Below are 24,919 nucleotides of genomic sequence, written 5' to 3'. Positions count from 1 at the left end.
TAGAGCAGGGTGGAGGGAATTGGGGCATCTTTGCTTTCTTCCCGAGGACTTGGTAGCTCTGGTTGTTATCTCTTGAGTAACTGCTCTGCGCAGGTGCCTTGAATGTAGGCTGAGGACTGAGCAGGTACTTTTGTTTTGCCAGTCCCTTCTGACTTCTTGGAACTAAGCATAGCTCTTCCTACTTCTGTCCCCATTGGGCACAAACGCCTTGGGAGAAGGGTGTGGTTGTCTCTGCTCTTGCCACGCAGCCCTGAGAACTCTCCTTGCCAGTTTTCTCGTACCATTCTCTGCAGTCGGAGCAAACATTTATTGGTGCTTACTGCATGTGAAGTTCTATAGCTACTTTACTGCCGTTATCTCGATCAAGTTCCTATGGTAACGTGAAGGGGTCCAAGAGAGCAGCAATCAAAGCTCAGGTTCAGACTAGAGTGTGAATGACTGCAGAGCCAGCATAGAGATGGATTATGAGCGGGTAGCCACCAGGGTTTACAGACAGTATTGAGTAAGGGTGCCAAGGGAGACCTCTGAAGGATGGTGCATGGCTCTGTGCCTATTGCCATGCCAGACCACAGGAGACAGGCAGGGAATCACTGCAAAGAGGGCTTTGGTCACAATCAATGCCAATTTTCCTGTTCTTGTTTTAGGCCGATTTCCTTGGCACTTGCACACAGGTTTGGCTAGGTGGCCCACTAAGCTCCACAGCATGATTGCTATGTAGAAAGGAAATAGAGGTTGAAAGAAGAAACTCCTGGGCTGTGCCCAGCCCCTGCCCTTTTCTCCTGGGTCCCCTAGGCTTTCTGATACAGGTTCATCTATAAAGAACCTAGCAGTGGAGGGGAGAACTACTTACCATCTCCTTTCTCTCCAGAATGCTTGGACTGGATCTGGTCGTGCGGGACGACAATGGAAACATCTTAGATCCAGATGACACCAGCACTGTCGCCCTATTCAGGGCCCATGAAGTGGCTTCTAAAAGGATAGAGGAAAAGATCCAAGAGGAGAAGGTATGCTTCCTCCAGGGGGCAGGGCAGGCTGCTAGGACTTCATTCTTTGCTTTTGTTTTTAATGCCAAAAATGAGTAATAGAGAATAAGAATAGCAATGCCTAGAAGAATCACGTGTGGCCTTGCTTAAAAGTGGACAGAAAGAATGAGGCCAGTGTGTGTGTTCTCCTTTGGAAAGGGAACAAAAGTGTGTGTGTGTGTGTGTGTGTGTTTGTATGAGTGAGTGTGACTCTGTGTGTGTGTGTGTGTGTGTAGAAAGATGCAGAGCTATTTGTGTAAAATGGTATTTGTATTAAAAAATGCCTACAAAAGGGTGTACACACTTCAGTGCTTGCATATACACAAAGTAACTGGGAATGGCTAGTAATGAACTAGCCATTAAAACTTTTCTCTGGGCCTGAGTTCAATTCCCAGCACCTACATAATGCGTCACCGCTAGTCATAACTGCAGTTCCAAGGGATCTGTGTCTTCCTCTGACCTCAGCAGGTACCAGGCATGCACATGGTACATAGACGCACATGCAGTCAAAACACTCATACCCATAAAATAGATACAAAAAAAAATAAAAATAAAAAAATAAAGCTGCCCCTGGGAAAGAGAACTGGGTAAGAAGAAGGACTTTTTATATTATAATCCTCTGTATTTGGTATAAATATTATGATTTCCGAAGTAAAACAATTTTTAAATAACATGTTTGGAAAGTAAAGAAAACTAAGAAAGGTAAAGAAAATCAGAAAAAGAACAAATGGGTTAGCATCTTCTGGTCTTGTGCTCCTGTCATGTTGACATTTTGTCTGTTTAGATGCAGAAAGATGTGTCTCTGTGTTGCTTTTGCTTTCTGGGGCACAGTCATGACAATATGTGACAACCACACCCAAGGGTAAAGCCTTCTGTGAAACCTTTGTTTCCTGTAAAGTTGGGTAGTGGGTCAAGTGTTTGTGTTTTTAAGCTTCCTCCAGAGTCCCATCGTAGGACACAAAAGCTTCACAATTCTGCTGAAAACTGAGTTATCACCTGAAGACAGCATATGTTTGCTTTCCAAGTGTATGCACGTGGTTTGTGTGCTTGTAGGTATGTCTGTTTGCACATGTGTGGGCCCACATGAATATGTATGTGCGAAGTGGAGACCAGATGTTGGCATTGGGTGTCTTCCTCTATCACACTCCATTTCCATGCTGAGACAGGGTCTCTCACTTGAGCCCAGAGCTTCCCAAGGCAGTTAGTCTAGTTAGCCAGCTTGTTCCAAGATTCCATCTCTACATCCTATAGGCTGGAATGACAGGTGGGCTGCTCTGCTCAGTAGGGATTTACATGACTGTTGGGGATCTGAACCCTGGTCCTCATTCTTCCACTGCAAGCACTTTATAGATCAAGCCATCTCTTTAGCCTCTTGGAAAGCATTTGTTGAATGATCTGGGCTCAAGGCCCTGAACAGGACCACTTGGCCTGCCTGATGATGCTGATGTGTTTGTTGAACTGAGGGATGATTGGTCCTCATCTGTTCAGTTCTCAGCAAGTGTTTCTCCCTGGTGGTGGTAGCTGTCCCTTGTTTGTAGGTTGATTTCTTTGCCAACTTTCCACCCCCATTTATTTGCTGAAGTCTTCTCTCCCGTTTTCCGGCTCAGAGCATTTTGCAGAACCTGGACTTGAGAGGCCAGGCAATCTTCAGTACTGTCCACACCTATGGCCTCTATGTGAACTTCAAGAACTTTGTCTGTAACATCGGGGAGGATGCGGAGCTGTTCATAGCCCTGTATGATCCAGACCAGTCCACCTTCATCAGGTAATGGAGACCCTTGTCACCTGTGCTTGGCCTTGCAAAGTACAGTCTTTACCTAGCCCTATCCAGGAGCCCTTCACTGGGTTTGAGACAGGGAGATGTAGAGGGTGGGTATAGTCACTTCCAACAGTAGAAAATAAAGTCCTTTGGTCTCTGGAGGCTTTGTACATGGGCTCTGGCACCGTGCAGCTTCAGATTCCACATCTGTAGGGTTTTAAGAGTGAATAAAATAGCCAAGCATGGTGATGCACACCTTTAATCACAGCACTCAGAAGGCAGCAGCAGGCAGATCTCTTGAGTTCAAAGCCAGCCTGGTCTACAGAGTGAGTTCGAGGACAGCTAGGGTTACACAGAGAAACCCTGTCTCAACGAACGAAACAAGAAGAACAATAAAGGAATGAATAAAACTGCTTAGGAGAGGGACAAGGATAAAGAATTCAGAAGACCGTACAGGAGGAAGGACAGAGATGAGAAGAACACAGTGGGGTTTCACGGCTGAGCTGTAGGACGCTGTATTGGTGACTGCCCATCGTTCTATGTTTGTTCAAGCCCATGGAGTGTGCTCTACCCACTGTAACCTCTCATGGCAGCTGTGGGCTGTGGGGATGACTGATGATGCCCTTTTGCAGGTTCAGCAGCGACAGCTGGGTAGTTAGGGGCTGTGTGTTTGAAAATTCTGCTTGCAGCTCAACTCTGAACCAGGAGCCCCCAAACTCCTCAGGAAAAAAAAAAAAAAGGTTTACATAAAGTTTCAAGACTATAAGGAAGAGTCAGGATATAGGTGAGCCCCAGCATGGCTCTTTACGGAGCAACTTAGGAAATGGGGATTTAGCTTCAGTGAAGGGTGATTACTAGGGCCTAGGTATAGTGTGGATGGTGGAAGATGGATTGGGGGTGACTTAACAATTTAAGCTTTTGTAAATGTGGCCTCTTGAGACAGGGTTTCACTGACTGTCTCAGGCTGGTCAGTTTACTTTATAGCCCAGGCTAGCTTTAAATAATGTCAGTCAGCCTTCAGCATGCTAAAATTGCCATTCAGAGCCACCATGCCTGACCCTAAAATTAAACTCTCACTTTAGCAAAGCCAGAGCTTGTATACAAGAAATTTGAGGTAGGACAAAGACCCCCAGACAAAAGAATCTTATAAAATCCCATGTCTGGGCCACCGTGAGCAGTGCCTGCCACTGTATAGGATGTCCCCCATAGCAGGGACTCTTCCAAAGGCAGAAGCCCCACGGGAAGGTGTGCACGCTTCCCCAGTCCTGCCTTGCTGTGGGACACTTCTGTCCCTTGTTTTGACCCTTGCAAGTGTATCTGTGAGCAGCCTCTGTTCCAGCTGGCCTCTGATTAAGAGTAAATTCTTTTCTTTTCTTGCTAGTGAGAACTACCTAATTCGCTGGGGCAGTAACGGGATGCCCAAGGAGATAGAGAAGCTGAATAACCTGCAAGCAGTGTTCACCGTGAGTCCTGTCTCCTTCCTAAGAAGTTTCTGCATTCGTTTATTTTCTGTGTCTCTGTATGCGCATGTGTATGGGCGTGTTGCTGTGGCGGTCAGAAGCCCATTTGCAGAAGTAGGTTCTTTCCCCACTGGGTAGGATCCAGGGATAGAACTCAGATCCTCAGTCTTGGCAGCAAGTGGCTTTATCCATGGAGTCATCTCACTAGCCCGGCCTCACTTTCTGTTTCAATGTTTTCTTACAGTGGATACAGTGCTAGATATATGGAAAACATAAAGGCAGAAAGGACAGTCATCATTGTTCAATGAGTAGGGGTAACACAGTCATTTAGTCACTTAGTGAACACAAAGTAGGTACTACATGCTGATGTGCACACTTGACCATTTGTGAGCAAAACAGGGAAAGGAACTGTGTCCTTGAGCAGCGTTTGTGCTGGTGGAAAAGACAACCGTACACGATAAGGACACAAGCCAGTAAATATGAACGACATGGACAATCCTGAAGTGCTACCAGGGGCTTTGCCAGAGCATTGTGCAGGGAGGCAGTGCTTCAGCTGTACGTTTATTTATTTCATTTTTGTTCTCAATTTCATTGCAGTTAGTTGTTTATTGATTTTATTATAATGACAATGGTTTCCTCCTCTTATTGTCTATTTTATTTTTGAGATTAATGTAAGTACGTTATTCTCCCCTTGGCTTTGCTCTTTCCTGGCCCTCCCATATAATCTCTCCTTGCTCTCTTTAAAATTCACGGCCTCCCCCCCCCCCACACATACACACCCCTTAATTGTGGCTACATGCATATATGTGGATTTAGCTTTTTGTATCTGTGTTGTTCCCAGGTGTCATAGTTCACGTGCAGAGACTAGGGGACAGCCTTGGGTGTTTTCTTACTGTCCTCACCTCCCACATTGCTTTAAGACGAGGGTCACTTTGCTGTTTGTCATTGCGTATTCGAGGCCTTTCTGAAGAGTCTCCTGTGTCTGTCTCCCATCTTACCTGAGAACGTGAGGGTTGCAGGTGTGTGTGCAGTAGTACCCGGCTTTACACGAGTTCTGAGGACCTGGGCTCAGTTTCTCATGCTTTCATGGCAAATAAATACTTTATACACTGAGCCATCTCCCCAGCCTTGAAGCTTGTGTTTTAAATAGATTGATTAAGTTAAGTGCTGGGTGTGGAGAACTGTGGTACGGGCACTCCCTTAGTAAGCACTGGGCCGTAGGTTCAGGGCCCAGCACTCCAAAACACATAAATAGAAGACTTTTGAGTAAGGCAAGTTGTAGAGCATCAGCTATGCCAATTCCTAACTGGAAGAAGAGCTTCCAAACCAAGGTCACAGTGAGGGTGAATGTGACCCAGTCCCTTCCCTGCCGGGTGCTGCAACCTGCAGCTCAGGAGCATGGCAGTGTATGGGGCTGTAGATTGGACCTGGCAACTGTCTTCCTCATAGTTTGAACTTTCTGAGCTCCTCGCACTTTTCTTTTTAAGGACACACTCTGGGGCCACCAGGGGACCTGGGAAACCTTGACATCTAGGTCCCTAGCTCCTCTAGTGAGAGAGCTCCACCTCCTACCAGTCCACACAAGTGCTTTATCTCCTGCTTTATCCGAGTCTAAGACAAGGAAAGCCCCGAGCCCAAGCTCTAGTGACACCTAACTATGTCCCACCTCTGTCAGCCTCCCAGCTCCAGGACACACACAGGCTTCTCTGTCCCTACACAGAGCCATTCCTGGCTCTACCCTCTGCAAATGCAGGCATAGAATGTTCTGAGATGGTCCCCCCCCCCCAAGACTTTAGTATTTGTTCAGTTTTGAAACAAAGTAAGGATTTCCCTGTAATAATGGTGTTTGTCAGACCACGTGGCTGGTTCTTACAGGCATGGTTAAATCTTTGGTTTATCGTTTTAATCAGCCTTAACTTACAACAGCTGCACTTGCTCTTTCCTTTCCTCCTCCCCCACCCCCACCCCGCCCCCAACACCCTCTCTCCAGTCAGCCAGAGGGTCATCTAGTATGTAAATTTCATGTCTAGCCTTTTCAATTAAATAAAATGTGGTGGCCATTTCCTTGGTCATTAGATAGTCTTCAGGACTCATTTATAAACGACTATGTATTATGTAATGATATCAATATGCTCCGGTTTCTAGAACCGGCCACCCAGTGACTTTGTTTTCTATTAATGAAAGGTTTGCAGAACCTCAAGCAGAGATTCAGGGCAGGGGATTACTGGTGTATATTGCTGTCTCAGTGATGCGTCTCTAGCAAATTACAGGGCGTAGATTTGGAATGATTATTTGAAAAGTACTTTTTGATTCAGTAAGGCTGGGGCTGCTGTTGCCTTAAAGGGTTCTGAGATATAATGAGGTTATTTTTGATGTTAACTGAATGAGATATATGAGCTCATTTCTGGCTCATTTGCCCCTCCTTAAAAACACACACAGGAGCCTCAGCTCCAAATAGGAACAACTACACACACACACACACACACACACTCCCCTGTTGCTATTCAGTGTTCATGGAAAGGGCCTCTCAGGAGGCCTGTAAGGAACCTCACAAACCATGCCTAGGCTACACTTGACTCTGGGATTGTTTAGAAGATGAGCTGAGGGTGAAGAGTGGGGCGATGGTGGATACCTGTAATCCCAGGAAGAAAGAGGAGAAGGCAGCAAGATCTGTCAAGGCAGCAAGTTCAAGGTCAACCTCAGTTACTTAGGAAGATCAAGGCCACCCTGAGCCCTTTCAGGCTTCTGTGGATGCCCAGTGAACATCAGCATCGTGCAAGTTTCTGTGTCACTTGACCCTGAGATGTGTCTTATACTAAGATGTGAAGCAGAAGGACCCAAAACATCAGAGAGCATCTTGGTTAATAACCCCTTGCCCACCTCCCTACCTCTCTACCTAGGGGTGTTAGACTAAGTCTGATGTAATCTTAAAATGCTAAGTTGGAACCAGGGAAGAAAAGAAGACTGTTTTATAAATAATTAGAGAGTAATTTTCCCTGTTCTCTGTAATTCTTAGATGGGCAGAAAGAGAGGCATTGTTGTGGTGGTTTGGCATGGGGTAGTGTGCTCCAGGCAGGACAGGGCAGCCAGCCTCTCATGTGTTCTCTGCTTGCAGGACCTCAGCAGCACAGACCTCATCCGGCCACGCATCAGCCTCGTGTGCCAGATTGTCCGGGTGGGCCGCATGGAGCTGAAGGAGGGCAAGAAGCACACCTGTGGGCTCCGGAGGCCCTTTGGAGTAGCAGGTATGATGAAAGCCTAGAGTCCAAGGAATATGGTATCACTTCTAGGGACGCCCTTCTCTGCAGTTTCTAAAAGACCTAAATGTAGACCCATCATCTGATCTCATATTCGACAGAAATCCCATTTTAGGTATATTCCCCAAAGAACTGAAAGGCAAGGTCTTAAAGAAACACCACCTTCACAGTGGAATTATTCACAAGCGCCGAAGGGGACTATGTGCTCAAGTATACATCAGTAGATGAATGGATAAATAAATGTGGCATAGCTATTGAAAGGAGGTTCTATTCTGCCTTAATAGGGAAGGAATTTCTGACTCATGCCACAGTATTGCTGAATGTTGAGAACATTGAGCTAAGTACAATAAGCCATACACACACACACACACACACACACACACACACACAAAACTCACCACTGCAGGATTCATTTATATGAGGTGCTTAGAAGAGTCAGGTTCAGAAGCCGTTGAATAGGACTGGCAGGGCTTGAAGAGAGAGGCAAATTGCTTTTTGAGGATAGGGCTCCCTTTGAGAAAATGAGAGTTCTTGTGGTGGATGACGGTGATGGTTACATAAGGTTAGTGTACTTTCTTCCACTTAACCACTTAACGGTGGCTAAGACGGCAGTTTTTATGTAATGTATATTTTACCCCACTTATAGCAATGAAAAGAGATGGAGAAAAGAAGGTGGCTGACTGGCTGGAGGCAGACAGAGATAACAGGGCAGCCCCTAAAGATGGGAAGCAATGGCTCGTGGTGTGGTGGTTGGTCTTAGGCGCACACCATTCATGCCCCAGGATGATCAGTTCTCTTGCCTTGACTCTTATGTCCTTGTGTAGCCACTGATTGTGTTTCCCTTTTGTGCCCAGTACCATGTTTCACAGATAGTAGGACTGCTTGCTAGCAGGTGCTCTGCAAAGTGTTTCTCATGCTTAGGAGACTCCTTTCTCAAAGGTGACTTTGTATCACTAAGGGCCTTCAAAGAGAATTCGTAGCTTCAACTAATCCTCAGGATGTCCCAAGAAGTCCTTGTGATGGTTTGTATATTGTCGGGAGTGGCACTATTAGAAGATGTGGCCCTGTTGGAGTAGGTCTGTCACTGTGGGTGTGGGCTTTAAGACCCTCATCCTAGCTGCTTGGAAGCGAGTATTCTGCTTGCAGCCATATTATGAAGCTGTAGGACTCTCAGTATCTCCTGTACCATGCCTGCCTGGATGCTGCCATGTTCCTGCCTTAATGATAATGGACTGAACCTCTGAACCTGTAAGCCAGCTCAAATTAAATGAATTGCCTTGGTCATGGTGTCTGTTCACAGCAGTAAAACTCTAACTATGACAGAAGTTGATACCAGGGACTGGGGTATTGCTGTGATAGGCCTGACCATGCTTTTGTTTGGAAGAATGTGGATTTGGGAACTTCGGATTTGGAAAGCAGTGGAATGCTTTAACTGGGGCTTAATGGGCTATCCTAGTTGGAATATGGAAGACTTTGCTACTGAGAGTGATTTGAACTGTGTGGACCTGGCCCAAGAGGGTTCAGTGGAGAATTTCAATATGTGGCCTAGAAACTGTTTTTGTGGTATTTTGTTGAAGAATGTGGCTACTTTTTGCCCTTGTCTAAAGAATCTGCCTGAGGCTGAGGTGAACAGACTTAGATTAATTGCATTGACAAAGGAAGCCTCAAAAAAGCCCACCAGAGACTAGTTAAGGCTCATGTAGAATGCTTTGAATAAGTTTACCAAGCTTAAAAAGGAAAAATATAAAATATGTGGTTCAAGCATTAAAGGGGCATTAGGAAGTGAAATGAAACTGAATCCTGTGTTCTAGGAGGTAACAGATTAAGGGATTGGGGGGTAAGATCCTACCCAGCTGGATCTTCAATCCAGGCAGGTATGGTACAGGAGGAGCTGAGAGTTCTACATCTTCATCTGAAGGCTACTAGCAGAATACTCACTTCCGGGCAGCTAGGGTGAGGGTCTTAAAGCCCACCCCCACAGTGACATACCTACTCCCACAAGGCCACACCTATTCCAACAGGGCCACATCTTTTAATAGTGCCACTCCCTGGGCTGAACACATATAAGCCATCACAGTCCTCTATCTTTGTAGCCTCTTAAATTTCAAGAACAGATATTTGATCTTTTATTAGGATTTGAATTAGTAATGCTTTTTGAAAGTCACCAATGAAATGTCAAAAATTCGCTCCTGGGACCAGGGCCAGATACCCCATGTTCTTCAGTCAACCCTGAGGTCCTGTCCCACATGACCAGTTACCATGTCTTTTGGACGGGCCCCGTGAAACCTGCTGCTCAAGGAGTGTCTAGGGAAGCAGCATTGCTTCTTACTGACTTTTTGAGACACAGTTTCAGTCTGTAGCCCAGGCTGGCTTGGAACTTACAGAGATGCTCCTGTCCCAGCTTTTCAAGTATTAAGCTTCTGGGTAAGAGCCGTCCCACCTTGCTCAGCATTGCTACTTGATCAAGTATTCAAATAGAATCTCAAAAGATACAAGGAACCCAGCCAGGTCTACTTAGCTGTCTACATGGCAATAGCAATAGATTTATTTGTCTGCACAAGAAAGATGTATTAGAAGTCACTGCCATTGGTAACAGGCCAAAGAAACGAACACTTAAACTCAAGGCTTTTGTCTTCTTCTCTGTGTTAGCATATGTATGTTGAGGCTTCCTTCTCCTTTTCTGTGTTAGTATATGTATGTGTGCAGGGGAGTAGGGGAGTTGTGTGTATCTGGGTAGTGAATGCAGAGAAGACGAATTCTAATTCGTTCTTAACCCTGATGACAATCATTAACGAAAGTTACATGTCATGAGATGATGAAACCCTAAGAAATGGGTTTCTCAGCATTTTTTGGTACAGTTTTTTATCAGGTCCTATTAGGGGTAACAGCAAGCTGCATGTGATGCCCTACTGTGTGCCCCTTCCAGGCAGCACTATTCCCTGGCCTGGTGTACTGTATTGTTTGGAGTTCTTTTGGACATTACTGTGACAAACTATCTGGGATGTGGAGAAATGGATTGCTAATGTGTTTTACGGCCAGACTGTAATTCATTAACCATGGTTTTCCCTCTTACCAGGGCCTTGCCTCCTATCAGCCAGCTGCTTTGCAGCTTGCTTGTTAATCCTCTCTGTAGCTGGGCATAATGGTTATGTGATTTAAAGTGCTCATTGTTAATTCATGCCCTGGCTTTGCTAAAAACTTAAAACTAATTGTGTGGGTGTGGGCTTGGTAGTACCTTGCTTTCCTGGCATGTGCCAGGCCCTGGGGTAAGTCCAGCTGGTCCAAAACAAAACAAACAGAACAAATAAACACAGATAACAAAAAAAAAACCAAGACTTGTGACCAAGAGCAAGTTAACCCTTCCCATTCTTTAAGGTGGGGCTCCTCACAGCTGTCTAAATGAGAAAGTGAAGGCTTACGGCCTGGCTTTACTGAAGTACACTCCCGGGATGTGGGCCTGTTGGGGGAGGGGGGCAATTGCTGGTAGTCTGTTCTATGATACTCTTAAGGCTGGTGTAGATATCAAATCAAAGACACAGGTGGCCACTTCAAATCTTGAGTTTCTCTCCAGACCTTTAATTCTTCTGACAGACCTGCTAGAAATATCAATTCTCTTTGGCTTTCAGTAAAGGCTTATCAATAATCATCATAATAATAGTAATGATGATGGTGATGTCTAAGTTTTCCAGGAACACAGCAACTGAGTCTTGCAGAGTTTTGAAGGTGTGTCCTGCAGGGTTGGATATAGAAAATCTGAGCCTTTCTTGGCTTGTTACCCTGCTGGGCGTGATATAGTAAGTGGTTGCTTGGTCCCTGGTCCCTCTCTTCTTGTGGCATTCTGTGTTTGCTGATACCATCCTCTTCTATACATCTCAGGGAGTCATGAAGGAAGTCATTAGTGTCTCTAATGGCATTTGTCTCTCTCCTAGTGATGGATATTAGTGATATCGTACATGGGAAGGTGGATGATGAAGAAAAGCAACATTTTATCCCCTTTCAGCAGTAAGTATCTGCCACGAGTCTGGGGTGACCCGAGGTACAGCTTAGCCATTCAAGTGGGGCATGACTGGAGAAGCAGAGCGGGGCGGGGGACCCCTTTCTGTTCCTGGAAATATGAAGGTAGTTCTGCAGGAAGACTGTGACTTGGGCCCCTCTGCAGAAGACTTTATTCAGGGGGCTTCATGTTGGGCTCAAAGAGGGTAAACTGAGCATTTCCTGACTCGGTAGAAGGAATATAGCATAAAGGGCACACACGCATCCATCTGCACCGGAATCCAGAGATGATGTCATCTGATTGTCAGAGGTGCCGCAATGCATCTGTCTTCTGTTGTGTTGAACGGGTTTGACTAACAATCACATGTCTTCTCAGACAGGATGATGCATATCATTTGTCAGGACAATCTTGTTAGAATCAGCATTTGCTCTCGTAGGTCTGCCTGCATCTGACAAGCTTCTGAGTATTGCTAATGGTGCTGGTCCAGGGACCGTACTCATAGTAACAAGGGATTAGGCAAGAAGAGTATGCATGGGACCTAGACAAGGAACTGGGGGACGCAGTCTGGCAGTACAGGGCAGCTGGGACGTTGGCCCTAGGCTCTATACTGGGCTGCAGGAACGGGAGCCACCCATGCAACTCAGGAGTGCAAGCAAGCAAATCTTATCCCTGTAACTCTTGACAAGTTCTAGTGGGAGCCTTGACTGCTCTGGCGTTCAGTATACATAATGGTGGCCTAGGAAGAGGGCAAAAAGTTTCTCGAAGTGACCCCTGTCAGGGGTTATATGCCAGTTACAGCACAGTGTCTCATCTAACTTGCATGGGCCACTGCAGAATGATAGTGCAAAATTTTCAGAAGCCAGCCTCGGGATATTTGAGTGAAAAGATCTTTTTTTTTTTTTTTTTACAGATTTATTTATTTATTATATGTAAGTACACTGTAGCTGTCTTCAGACACTCCAGAAGAGGGAGTCAGATCTTGTTGTGAGCCACCATGTGGTTGCTGGGATTTGAACTCCGGACCTTCGGAAGAGCAGTTGGGTGCTCTTACCCACTGAGCCATCTCACCAGCCCAAAAAGACCTTTTAAAAACTACATATAAATGATGGGGCTAGAAAGACGGCTTTGTGGCTAAGAGCACCAGCTGCTCCTCCAGAGGACTGAAATTTGGTTCCTAGAATTTATATCGGATGGTTCATAAGCACCTGTAACGCCAGAGGATCTGATGTACCCTTGCTGCCCCTGCAGGCAACTCCATGCATGTGACAGACACTCACTGAGACTTACACACGTAAATAAAAATGTACCATTTATACATACGCATACACACAAATCCTACTGCAAACGGACAGAAGGACATAATTGTACAAGAGAAAGTGCCTTTTAAATCTTAGCTCAATGTTAAGAAACACAAATCCAGGGAGCTCTCACATTATAATGTATACCAACACACTCTTAAGTAATTAAGCAGAAAATTGAACAGCTTAAAATCTTAAATGCTACAGGACCATAGAAACTATACATGGTACTGAGCTCTGGAAAGCTGTTTTAAAGTTACACATCTCTATTTTCAAACAACAACAAAACAAAACAATAAGAAAAAAATAAAACAATAAGAAAAAAAACCCACAGATGCCTGTAATCCCAGTTACTTAGAAAGCTGAGGCAGGAAGATTATGAATGTGAAGCCAGCCTGTGAAGCATAGTGGGATGTTGTCTAAAAAATAAATAAGTAAACATTTTATATAGAGACAGATATCATGGATATTACATGTACATATATAACTTTCATATCCATGAATGCTACTCATATATATATATATATATATATATATATATATATATATATATGTGTGTGTGTGTGTGTGTGTGTGTGTGTGTACACATATACATGCATACATACATACATGCACATACATATATATAACCATATCAAGTTCTGTATTCATAGACAAAAAAAAAAAAAAAACCCTATCTGAAGAATTCCTTTCTTTATATTCCTTTATGGTAGCTTCTACCTTCAGTGTCATGCCTTTCTGCCCAACTTCTAAACCTCCACCTATGCTGCAGCAGTGAACTCTGAGATGGTCCTGCAGAATAGCATGTGCTTTTGTTATATGCCATTGTATAATGGTGTTATGTTCCCCCTGGCAACCCTGGGGCCTGTCCTCCCATTTCCCTAAGCTGCAGTGACTTATATGTGAGTTCTGCTAGTCCACCTGGGGAGAGTCATTCACAGAAAACAGTGCCCCTCCCCCTTTCCAGCCCCATGTTCAGTATGTTTTATCATCAGGTAAAAGGATGTGCACAAAGAAAGCTGTCTGGTAGGCAAAGAAGACTAAAGACCATAGTGTGGCAACTGGATGATAATATAGTTGGTGGTGGTAACTTCAAGAGAAATGGGGGCTGTGTTTGGTCCTTTGGCCTCCCTCTCAGTAGACCTTACCTGATGTGCTAATTCAGCTGGATTTCATTTGCTGATTGGTCACTGCAAAATACTAAGTTTAAAGTCATTGAGTATCTCAAAAACACCTTCCTACTATCCCGCATACATACTGTATCCATGTATCAAATGGCCATGTGGATGTGGGTCTCCCAGGGGAGTAGGATCCTGTAGAGTACTCTGTCAGGTAGAGCTAGTCCCGGGAGCCAGGTCTCCTGTCCTTTGGCTCATCTTTCTGTCCTATCCAAGCAGCCAAGTCTAAGTGCCTCTGACTTTAATTGCTTAACTTCTCCTTAGTCATCGGCTTGAACTTCAGCGTTTTAACACTTGGCCATTGTTGCCTACCCCCACTTTCTTTGTCTTGTCATTTCCCTGACATGTTTAAGAAGAGGAGGTGGAAAGAGCCAGAGGACCAGGGAGTTTGCTGTGAGACTATGTCTCCTCATAATAAATAAAGAGTTGCACCCCTAAAGCCTTATTGCAATGCGTGACTTTCCAAACATGTGCTGAACAAGGACAACAACACCAATGGACATGCCCAAGTGGACGAGCAAAAGCCTATAAGGCCTCAACACTATACAAAGAGCTAGCTAAAGACAACTGAGGAAAAATGGGAGCCAGAGAGCTGTTCTTCCATAGGGAAAGCACACAGATCATCCCTCCAGTTCCAAATGGTCAGCCTTGAAAACATCCAGGTAGCATTGTATGGCCTGAACAGGATAGTCATGTGTGCATGCAATAACAATTAGTGAAGAAAGAGGCCATGAGTTTGAAGGAGAGCTAGCAAGGAGGGGTATGTGGGAAGACTTAGAGGGAGAACACAGAAGAGAAAAATGTTGGAATTATAATCTCAATATACATGATATTCACATATGTTTGTGTGTGTGTGTTTGTATGTATATACATACATATATACCCATATATGATCAATGGAAGAATGAAGGGAAGAAAGTACCAGGGACAAAATTACAGCAATTTACATAGTTGACCTTATTTCCTATTCTGTTGCCCAATCCTAGACTAGAAGTGTTGGGCAACATTGCATGCCATAGAACAGAAGTGTCCCCGTGAGCCAGGCAGAGGAGATTGGCTTATAGACAAAAGCAGAAAGCAAACCTGGGATTGGTCATTGCTCTTATGGCAGGGACAGAAGACAGACAGAAGGTAGCTACCTGGGGGGTCAGCTTCAGGTCACTTCTGTAGGTAACTTTTCTGGGGGACTTTCATTGGTGTATTTGCTGAAGCCAGCCTCTTTGGGGGGTTAAGCTGCTATTGCTCCATACTGAGATCTTAGAAGATAGATATTCTACTTTACCAAAGCCTTGCTGCATTTGTACTGGGATGAGTGAGTCCATGTTGACTTTAGCCCGGTCTGTTGGGGGACCACGTGGGAACATAATCCAAGATAGTGGTTTCCCACGAGCCCTCTGCTGAGGCTTGTGTTTGTATTTCCAGATTGCTCCCCCACAACCTCCACGTTCTCAGGTCACACTTTAGAGATTTTCTCTACTTCTGCCTTCCTTTTTACCTCTTCTGTCTTCACCAGAATTGCCATGGAGACCTACATCCGCCAGAGACAGCTCATCATGTCCCCCTTGATAACCTCCCACGTGATCGGAGAGAATGAGCCGCTCACGTCGGTCCTAAATAAAGTCATAGCTGCAAAGGAAGTGAATCACAAAGGACAAGGTACACAGGCTGCCCGGTGAGGGGACTTTGGGTGGGGACCGGGGAGGGAACATGCAGAGCAAGGTCCCTGCCCTTTCACCAACTACTCTGATACCAAACAGCCTACCCCTTCTCAGATATCTCCCTGTTGAAGATCTAAAACCTTCACCTTTTCTAGTGGGATCAGGGTTGGATTTGTAAGTTCCCTGGAACAGACTTTTCCCCCCACGAGACTGTTTTTCTGTCCTCTCTTCCCAGTGGTAACTCCTCAAAGTAAATGTGCCAACAGAAAGTGACTCAGGAGTGCATATGTAGTGTGTCCTCGATAAACTTACCCCTTAGCTGTGCTTTCCGAAACTCGAAAGAGACGGAATGATCCAAGTATTCGTTGATGTGAACTTGTAGGCTACCTGGGAGAGCTTGTGTATCTTCTCTGGAACTTGCCTTGCGTGTACCCGTCTTTTGATAGCTTCAGCTAAGAGAAATTCTTGTGGAAATGTTTCAAATTCAAATAGTAAGGAATAATGGTCACGACATTAAAATTCAAGTGCCAAGGTGGCGGCCAGACTTGAAAGGCTCTCGAAGTGGTGCCACCTCTTTTCATGACTACCCTACGACACTGTTTAAAATGAAAGCAAGCAGGGAAACAGAGTTTTCAGGGTGTTCACAGTTATTCAGGTAGAAAGAGATAGGAGCAGTAAAGAATCTGAACACGAATAACTAGCTCCCCCCTTTTATATACGTTTGTATGCATGTTTGCATCTGAATGGGCACTCGGAGTAGGGGTGCACATGTGTAGGCTTGAGTCTCACTATTTCCCTAATGGATATAGCTTAATCTAGAAATCCCTGTCTCTACCTCTTGAACACTGGATGTATAGCGAGCCTTCATGCCTACCAGTGAGTCATGGGTGCCGGGGATCTACACTCAAGTCTTTAGGCTTCTGCAGCAAGAACTTCACATTCACAGCCATCTCCCCACTCCCTGCTCTTTAGATCTTTTAGCTTAAGATTGCAATTTTGATTAGAGTAGAACATTCTTATACTAATGAGATTACATTTTACATAGGATTTCCTTTTTGGAACAGAATGGAAAACAATGCCATTCCTTTCTTGCTCTGAAATAGAAAAAGCCCTTTCCAGTTGTCTTTTTATTCAGCACAAATATCTCTTTATTTGTGTGGTTGTATAACATTCTAATGTGTAAAATGCTCAAAGCCAAACTTATAGCCAAATTTAATTTAAATATTTTGATTGGATTTTATTTCTCTTTGGCAGCTGAGCAATACTTCTTTCCATAAAGTAGGATTAGTTTTATGCGAGGCTGAGCAGGAAAGCGTGGGTTTATAGACAGAGAAGGAAAAGGAAAGAAGGATGGATGCATGGATGGATGGATGGACAGACAGGAAGAGGGGAGGAGTGAGGGAGAAAGGAAGGGAGGGAGGAAGGAAAAGATAAAAATCAGTTGGTTTGGGGCAGTAAGAAAACCAATCATATTATTTTTAATGTCAGGACTGAAACACAGCAAGTAGCATCCTGTGGCTTGCAGGAGCCTTTTAGGGACATCTGAACATTATCTTTCTCTCCTGATACCTCAGAAGGCCAGATAACAGTTTAGTTTCCTTTTAAAGCTATGACCAGAGTGACTCCATTTTGCCATCTAGCCTGCTGGGGGTGGGGTGGGGTGGGGTCCAGTTCCTTGAGTAGGCTCCTACTCAGGGAGTTTTCTAGCTGCTTAGTGCTGTAAATGTAAGCCACCCTGCTGTGAGACTTTCTGTATTGAAGCTTTCTATGAGTTTAGGAACTCTGCTTCAGGACTCCCAGTGGTAGGACTTCTGGGTCTGTGGTGGGAACAAGCTTCAACTCGGATGGTGCAGTGCTGCCTGTCCTGGGTGCCAGGTGTGTGAATTCTCTCCTGTCTGAAAGGTGGCAAGTAGACAGTGGTCCTCATGTATTTAAATAAGCACCTCCATTCTGGATGGTCTAAGAGATACATGAATATCCTACCATCTCAGATTTTTTTTTTAAGGAAGATAATTGTAATAAGAACTTATATTCTAGCTAGCCCATATAAAAGACACACAATTCTTATGTTTTATTTACAAGCTATAAGCCTAGATTGGGTAGGTTTGGAGCTATTCTAACTTACATCTCAGCCATATGCCCCTTGATACTTGCTGTTTACCCTGGCTACACGTTCATGGTCCATCTTCTCTCATGGCGGCCTCTTCCTATCCTGATCTCCCCTGTCCTTTCCCTTCTGGTCTCTCCTGAGACCCTTTACTGATCCTGAAGTCCCATCTTTCTCTCACTACTGCCCAAATCATAGGCTTTTTAGCCTTTTATTGACTAATTAACTCAGAAGCAAGTTTTGCACAACCAAAGCTGGTGTCCATGAGCATCCGTCCTTCTTAGGGCAACCAGATCTTGGGGGCCGGTATTTAGCATTTGAGTACATAGCAGCACCAGACCAACCCTAACAGATAATTATTCTTCTGTTTTCTCTAAAATGCATTTGTTTACAGTTTTTGTTTTACAAAATGTCGATGAGCTTCTGCTCCTCTGTGAATGTGTATTCATGTCAGATTTCTTTGTGAGCGTCTTTCTTTATCACCATCATCGCTTTGTGACTTTGTATTTCAATTTGTATATTGATACTTAGTTTGCAGTTAGAATTTGTTTCTTTAGTTTAAGAAGTGACTAATTCAGGGTTTGGAGAGGAATTAAGAATACTTTCTGTTCATGTAGAGGACCTGAGTTTAGTTCCCAGTATTCACATGACAGCTCACACAGTCTAACTCCAGTGCCAGGAGATCTGATGGTCCTTCTGCTGGGTCATCAAGCATCATGATGCAAGCAAAACACTTGCACCCATAAAGTAAAAATAAATAAATAAATAAATAAATCCTGTAGTTTTCAGAGATTTAACAACTATTCACTTTTTTCCTTTCAGTGTTCTCTTGCCCTGTTTATTTCTTTATTAGCAATTTATCTTAATTAAAATATAAGACATTAAGTTGCTTCTGTCTTAAGTACCAAGAAAATGTATATGTTTGTGTGTTTGAGTATCTGCCACATGTGTGAATGCCCACAGAGACCAGAAGAGAGGTACTGGGTTCCTTGGGGGTTACAAACAATTGTGAGCTGCCCAACACTGTCACTGGAATTCAAACTTAGGTCCTCTGGAAGAGCAGCAAGAGGTCTTAATCATTGCACCATCTCTCTAGCCCCTGACATTCATGATTTGCCCTGCCTCTGACATCCCTAATTAGATTTCCATGTTGTGTGTGTGTGTGTGTATGTAACGGTTTCTAATAACGTCTATTATTTCTGGCACCACCACCACATTATCTTACACTTGGAGCAAACATACTTTGGTATCAGTTGGGATAATCTTTACTCTATTTGTTCTCCACTGAAGTCACAAATATCTGTTGACTTCTCAGGTAAGGAGGCCTCTTGTGAGTTTGAAGGAAGCATCATCAAAACAATGTTACCCAGGGATGATTACGTGTTTATTTGAGGTGTCTGATTGGTCTCACACAAGCTTCTGTGAGTGTGTTGCAAAGATTATACAGAGAACTGTAAGTTTGTCCCCTGTTTTCCCCTTACAGGTCTTTGGGTGTCCTTAAAGTTACTGCCAGGTGACCTCACACAGGTGCAGAAGAACTTTTCACACCTGGTGGATAGATCAACAGCAATAGCACGGAAAATGGGCTTTCCAGAAATAATCCTGCCAGGTACACACCTTGCTCGAGTTTCCATTTGTGTTTTGTTTTTTTGGTTTTTTGGTTTTTTCCACGTTGGAAGAAAGGATTGCCTCTACTTGGACTGTTGAGGCAATATGAGTCTCTAAGATGACATCATTTAGGGTTAGTGGCATCAAGAAACTGGTGACAGGGTTGCAGCACCCTCAAAGACTGCTCATTAGGCAGGACCAAGAAAACGCCTCTAAGCATCTCAGCATCCCTAGATTACTCTTTCCCACCCTGCTCCACAGATGTTTCTTCCAACTTGACTTCCTTCTAAGGAAACAACCCGGTGGCCCAATGTCTTCCGTCCAGGAGATTAAACTACTTAGTTGACAAGTGCCTTGCTCTTCATGTCACCTTCTGTGTTGGGTCTCTGTGCTCAGCTCCGACTCTGAGAGACACTCTGTTTTTGTCCTCTGACCTCTGACTGCGCGTTCTTCGTCCCATTTCCTCATGGTTCCCACTCTTGTTCTGCTCTCTTCTTTCTTGCCACATGTTGGGGACTGGGAGTCACATTCCTGAATTCACCAGCGTTGCCCACTTAATTCTCTAATATCCGCAGGAGACAAAGGGAGTCATACTCTGAGGAAGTTCATGAATATTCATATGAACTAATTGATGCAACTTGTGGACAGTTGGCCACATAACATTTGAAAAAACTCTAGAAAGCCAACTTGCCACGTAGTGCACGAGAACAGGTTTTTTTTTTTTTTGCAAGTAATTGGATCTTTTCTCACCTTCAGGAAGTTAAGGGACAGTGGTAGTTTTCTACACACACATTACCTGAGAATGAAGGTGTTTTAATGAATGCTAGGAATGGATGAATAAACATTTCCGTAAAGGGAGGCTGTTGTGTCTTCTCAAAAGAGCAGCTTCATCCATTGCAAAGTGCTTTTCACTGACTACAGACACACCAGGCTTGGGGGAAATGGTCTTTGGTCCCCATCTTTAGCACCAAGAATCCTTGCAACTTTAAGCCATTTAGACTTCTCCTTCCTCCATCAAGACTCTTGCCTTCGCTTACACCCCTGATAGATCACTCTCTTATTTCCTTCTAACCAATTAGCTCTCTTTCTCAGTGTTCACAGTGCACCTATCTGTGAGTACATTGCTGGTGGTCCTGGGTTGGGTCTCCTCAGGAACTATGCGCAGAGCCAGCTAGCTGCACAAACAAGGAACCTGAAAGGCACTATTAAAAACCTGCTGGATAGCCTAGCAATATCTAATATATGCTTATTATTAGACATGGATCCTAAATGGAACAAAGAAGCATTATTGAAAAGAATTGGATCCCTGAGGTGGCTTAGTAGATAAAAACTCTTACCATACAACCTGGATGATCTGTAGAACCCACATTAAAAAAAAAAAAAGTGCGATGGTTCATAGCAGCAATCCCAGCAGCAAGATGAGAGACAGGAGAATCGCTTGGGAGCGTGGGAATGCTGGGCAGCAGTAGAAATAGCAGAGGAAAATTTCCTGCAGAGAAGTTATCCTCTGCCCCCCTACGCTCATGCTGTGGCACATGCTTGTATGTGTGTGCAAAGTAGTTTAAAAAAAGGTAATGTTTACACAGTGTGCACATCAGAGACACCTTGGTCTGTAGTGAGAGGTGGGCTGGGAGAGCACTCAAAAGACTTCTGTAGAATAAGCAGGCCATTACCAGCAGTCTGTTGCAGATTTGGATTACCTTTTGTGTGTTGTGTCGTGGAACTTTGAAGTGAGTTTCCCTCAGTGGCACTCACGGGAGGCTTGTCGTGTTATAGGGGATGTTCGAAATGATATTTATGTCACCCTGATCCATGGGGAGTTTGACAAGGGGAAGAAGAAGACACCTAAGAACGTGGAGGTGACCATGTCTGTGTTTGATGAGGAAGGCAACCTTTTAGAGGTACGTAGCATCCGCCACAAATCTCATCACCTCACACCTGCTCTATGATAGCAGCCGACTGCTGGCCCAACTTACTGTCAATATCCCCATATTGGGTGTTCTTCTTTTCTGGGGTTTTGTTCTCACTTTGGGATCACAGGTCTGCATCAGCATGCTCAATACTTTCTCATATGGAAAAAATTATTTAAAAACCTGATAATCCTGTGATTTTTTTTTCCAGAGGCTATTTTTATTCCTGGAGCTATTTAGATATATTTTGATATTTTTTTTCTGTGCAGAGATACCACGGGTCACTTAAACTTTAGGATGTCAGGCTTTTTGACATTTTCAAGTGGTATGGCTCCACTAAGCTTGAACACCATAGCAGAGGTGTCCCAAGGGCCTTGACAGGCCCACTGCTATCACCTGGCCAGTGGAGCCAGTGGACACGTAGCTGAAGGAGCACTGTGACACTAAAGGCGTCCCCGGTGTAGATCAGCTAATGCTGATTCCCAGTATTAGTCATTAGGAGCTTGTACCCCGTGTAGGGTTCTCTTGCCTGGAATTGCAGACATTAAAGACCAAGCCGAAGGGGATCCGGCTCTCCTGACTTACAGTCCGGAGTTTCTCAGCCTCTGACAGCTTTCTGGACATCTTGATTTTGACTTGAGAGAGTTGGAAGGTACCAGGTGTCCACTGGAAGCTTCTGTCACCTCCACCTGATTGCTTTGGAATGTACAAGTCCAAGTGCCGGCTCCTGAAGCTCTTTAGATATCCCGGAGTGATGCTCTCCAGACGTTCAGTCCTTGTTGTCCATAATCCAACCATTATGTTTCTTTAAAAGCAGAAAACCATATATATTCAGTAAAGACCCTGCAACTTGTGGCCTGCAGTACTTGGGGCGGAGGGGACCGAGGTGGCGTTTATTGACATTATGTGGCATGGCTGCTGACTGGGTACAGCGTACACTTGCTGCCACAGTCAAGTCTCCCAGGACAGTGTGGATGGCTGCTGGCAGACTTCTCAACCCCATCATGCCTCTGACTTTGAGTTAATTATTGGATGCTGTACATTCAGAAACATTTTTCTGCTGCTGTATTTTTCATGACCTAGTATCATCTCCTAATTGTGTCTTTCCAATCAAAGAAAGCCATTCATCCCGGTGCTGGGTACGAAGGCGTCTCGGAGTACAAGTCGGTGGTGTATTACCAGGTCAAGCAACCCTGTTGGTACGAGACAGTCAAGGTGAGAACTCTTAACTCCTTCAGCTGTGACCCTTGTTTAGATCTCTGTCCACTTTTAAAACCGCAGATCATTCTTATCATATCTGGACATTTCAGATCTTCTGTAGAAAGAAATGAACCAAGGATGGGGTGGAGGGAGGGGGGTATAATCAAAATACATTGTATGAGATTCTCCAAGAAACTAATTTTTTTTTAAAAATGCTGAACCAGTAGTTAAGAGGTCTTTAGAGCATCTATTTTACGAAGCCCAACATTCTGACAGAGTATTCTTGTTCACAAATGTATAGAGACTGGAATAGAAAAACTTGTGGCTATAATAAGGCGGTGGGCTGCCAAGATGCTGCAGACAAGCTAAGATGTTCCCACTCCATCATCAGCTTCCCAACATGTTCTTGTTGGCTCCTGCCTAAGTGTTCTGGGCTCTTGGGTGTAAGGAAGGCTTTTGTGAATTATAAAGTGCTCTCAGATCCAGCATCCCCTGTGGGCTCACAGTGGCCCTAAAACTAGACAGGCGGCCATGGCTATGACCTCTTTCTGAAGAGGCAGCAGACCCTGGGACGAGAAGCAACCCCTCAAATCTTGGAGCACCTTGGGGTCACCTCTGAATGCTGGGCTGCTGCAGCACCCATTGTCAGCATCGGCGGGGTCCTAAGCATAAAATCCACAAACTGACACATTGTCCTCATATCTCAGTTGGGTAGCAATTATTTTTTACATTCTTCTGTAGTCTGTGTTTTTTATGGTGTAATTCATGTGAATTTATATTGTGCTTTTTAAAAGAAAAAGACAGTTTCTCACTCTATAAACTCTGGCTGTCCTAGAACTTGCCATAAAGTTTAGGCTTCCCTGGAACTCACAGACTCACCTGCCTCTGCCTCCCAAGCACTGAGACTAAAGGTGCATACCACCGCTTTTAGCTGCATCATGGCTTTTAAAGCTACTTATCTTGGGCATTGTGAGCTCCTCAGAAATGTGTTTTTAGCGACTCTAGAGAACTCTGACTAATAGAGATCCTGATGCTGTTACACTATCTTCCTGTAACTTACTGGACTACTGTCAGAGAACACCCCCACGCTGGTATTCTATCTTTTCTCCTCTTATAGATACTAGTTACCACCATATCTACATGCAACTTCCCATTGGAAGGGTCCTATGTAGATCTCAAAATCTATGTCTTATCCATCCCTCTGGATGCCCGGTGCATAATGTGTCTAAACCCTGAAACTATGATACATAGCAGAGCGATCTCCCTCTGAGATGCTTTTGGCTTGGGAGTGGTTGTGAGAAGGGAGCCTGCTAGCAAGCTTTGAGTCTCTGAAGGAACTTGTGCTAGGATACGATATAAAAGCCAAATCTAAAGTCTCTTTCTCTCAGAATAGTTAAGAGGGAGGATTTTGGATCTAACCACCCTAAGCAAAGGGTGAAAGCTTAAAGCAGTAGATATACTAATTATCCTGATTTGAACAGTGCAAAACATATGCAGAGTCAAGACATCACACCATACCATGCAAACAGATATGGTCCAGGACCAAAAAAATGTGTGTTGCAGTTAAGAGGAATGATTCCAAATGAGCCTTGCCTTCTGACTCCTCCCCTTTCTGCAGGTCTTCATTGCCATTGAAGAGGTCACACGCTGCCACATAAGATTTACCTTCCGACACAGATCATCTCAAGAATGTAAGGATTAGGAGGGCTGTGGCACAATTCCATTTAGAGATGTACTATTTCCTGGTATGCTTTTCAAACGTGGATAGTTGAAAAATAGATACTTGACAAATTTAGCTCAGCATTCATCGGTATCAGGATAGTAGACCAGTGATTTTTATATTTTTTTTCTGAGTGCCGGAGACTGAACCCACAGCCCTGAGCATGACAGATATATGCTCTACCACTAAGGCATATCCCCTGAACCGTACTTTTGTTATTGTATATTTTTGAGTGAGAGTCTTGATATATAGTCCAGGGTGACCTCAAACTGGAATTCTTTCTGCCTCAGTCTCCCAAGTAGCTGGAGTTATGAGTATGAGTCACACACAGGGGAATTGCCATGAATGAGTTTAATTTGGGAGTGTGTGAAAAGGCGTGAAGATAGAAGGAAGGGTTTGTGGAGGTAACAGATGTGGGGGCGAGCATGTCTGGGCCTTGGGTAGAAACAGCATGGAGAGAGAAAGGGGTCAGACTACATTGACATGTTGGACATGCCATTGATTGACAGGGCTGAGATTGGTGGGCACCACTGTTCTGGTGTAGTTGACTCAGTAGATGGTGGTCTCATAATCAGGCAATATAGGAAACATACCCTATGTGAAATATAAGGCACTCTCAGTTTGGGGGCAGCTGTGACATAAACAAGCTCACAGCTGACCTATGTTGATTACACTGTGGTTGAACATCACACCCCAGAGCGAACATGAAATTAACTGCCGTCACGGTAACCTCCCGTTGTCCACCCAC

The 24,919-nt window shown here is 44.4% G+C and overlaps 1 protein-coding gene across 1 annotated transcript in view; it reads left to right on the top strand.

Moving 5' to 3' along the window:
• Dock5 (dedicator of cytokinesis 5) overlaps positions 1-24,919 on the top strand; it is a 192,279-nt gene that overhangs the window by 101,917 nt on the left and 65,443 nt on the right. Inside the window, exons 7-16 of the mRNA XM_021181410.3 lie at positions 869-1,004; positions 2,630-2,787; positions 4,163-4,244; positions 7,357-7,486; positions 11,428-11,500; positions 15,482-15,624; positions 19,217-19,342; positions 21,118-21,242; positions 22,368-22,466; positions 24,070-24,142. Coding sequence (XP_021037069.1) covers positions 869-1,004; positions 2,630-2,787; positions 4,163-4,244; positions 7,357-7,486; positions 11,428-11,500; positions 15,482-15,624; positions 19,217-19,342; positions 21,118-21,242; positions 22,368-22,466; positions 24,070-24,142 — 1,145 coding nt within the window. The remainder of the gene's footprint in view (positions 1-868; positions 1,005-2,629; positions 2,788-4,162; positions 4,245-7,356; positions 7,487-11,427; positions 11,501-15,481; positions 15,625-19,216; positions 19,343-21,117; positions 21,243-22,367; positions 22,467-24,069; positions 24,143-24,919) is intronic.

The sequence above is a fragment of the Mus caroli genome, unplaced genomic scaffold (assembly GCF_978045245.1).
Source record: "Mus caroli unplaced genomic scaffold, Mus_caroli_1 scaffold_12, whole genome shotgun sequence".
In the NCBI taxonomy this organism is placed as follows: domain Eukaryota; kingdom Metazoa; phylum Chordata; class Mammalia; order Rodentia; family Muridae; genus Mus; species Mus caroli.
This window is presented reverse-complemented; position numbering and strand designations above follow the sequence as displayed.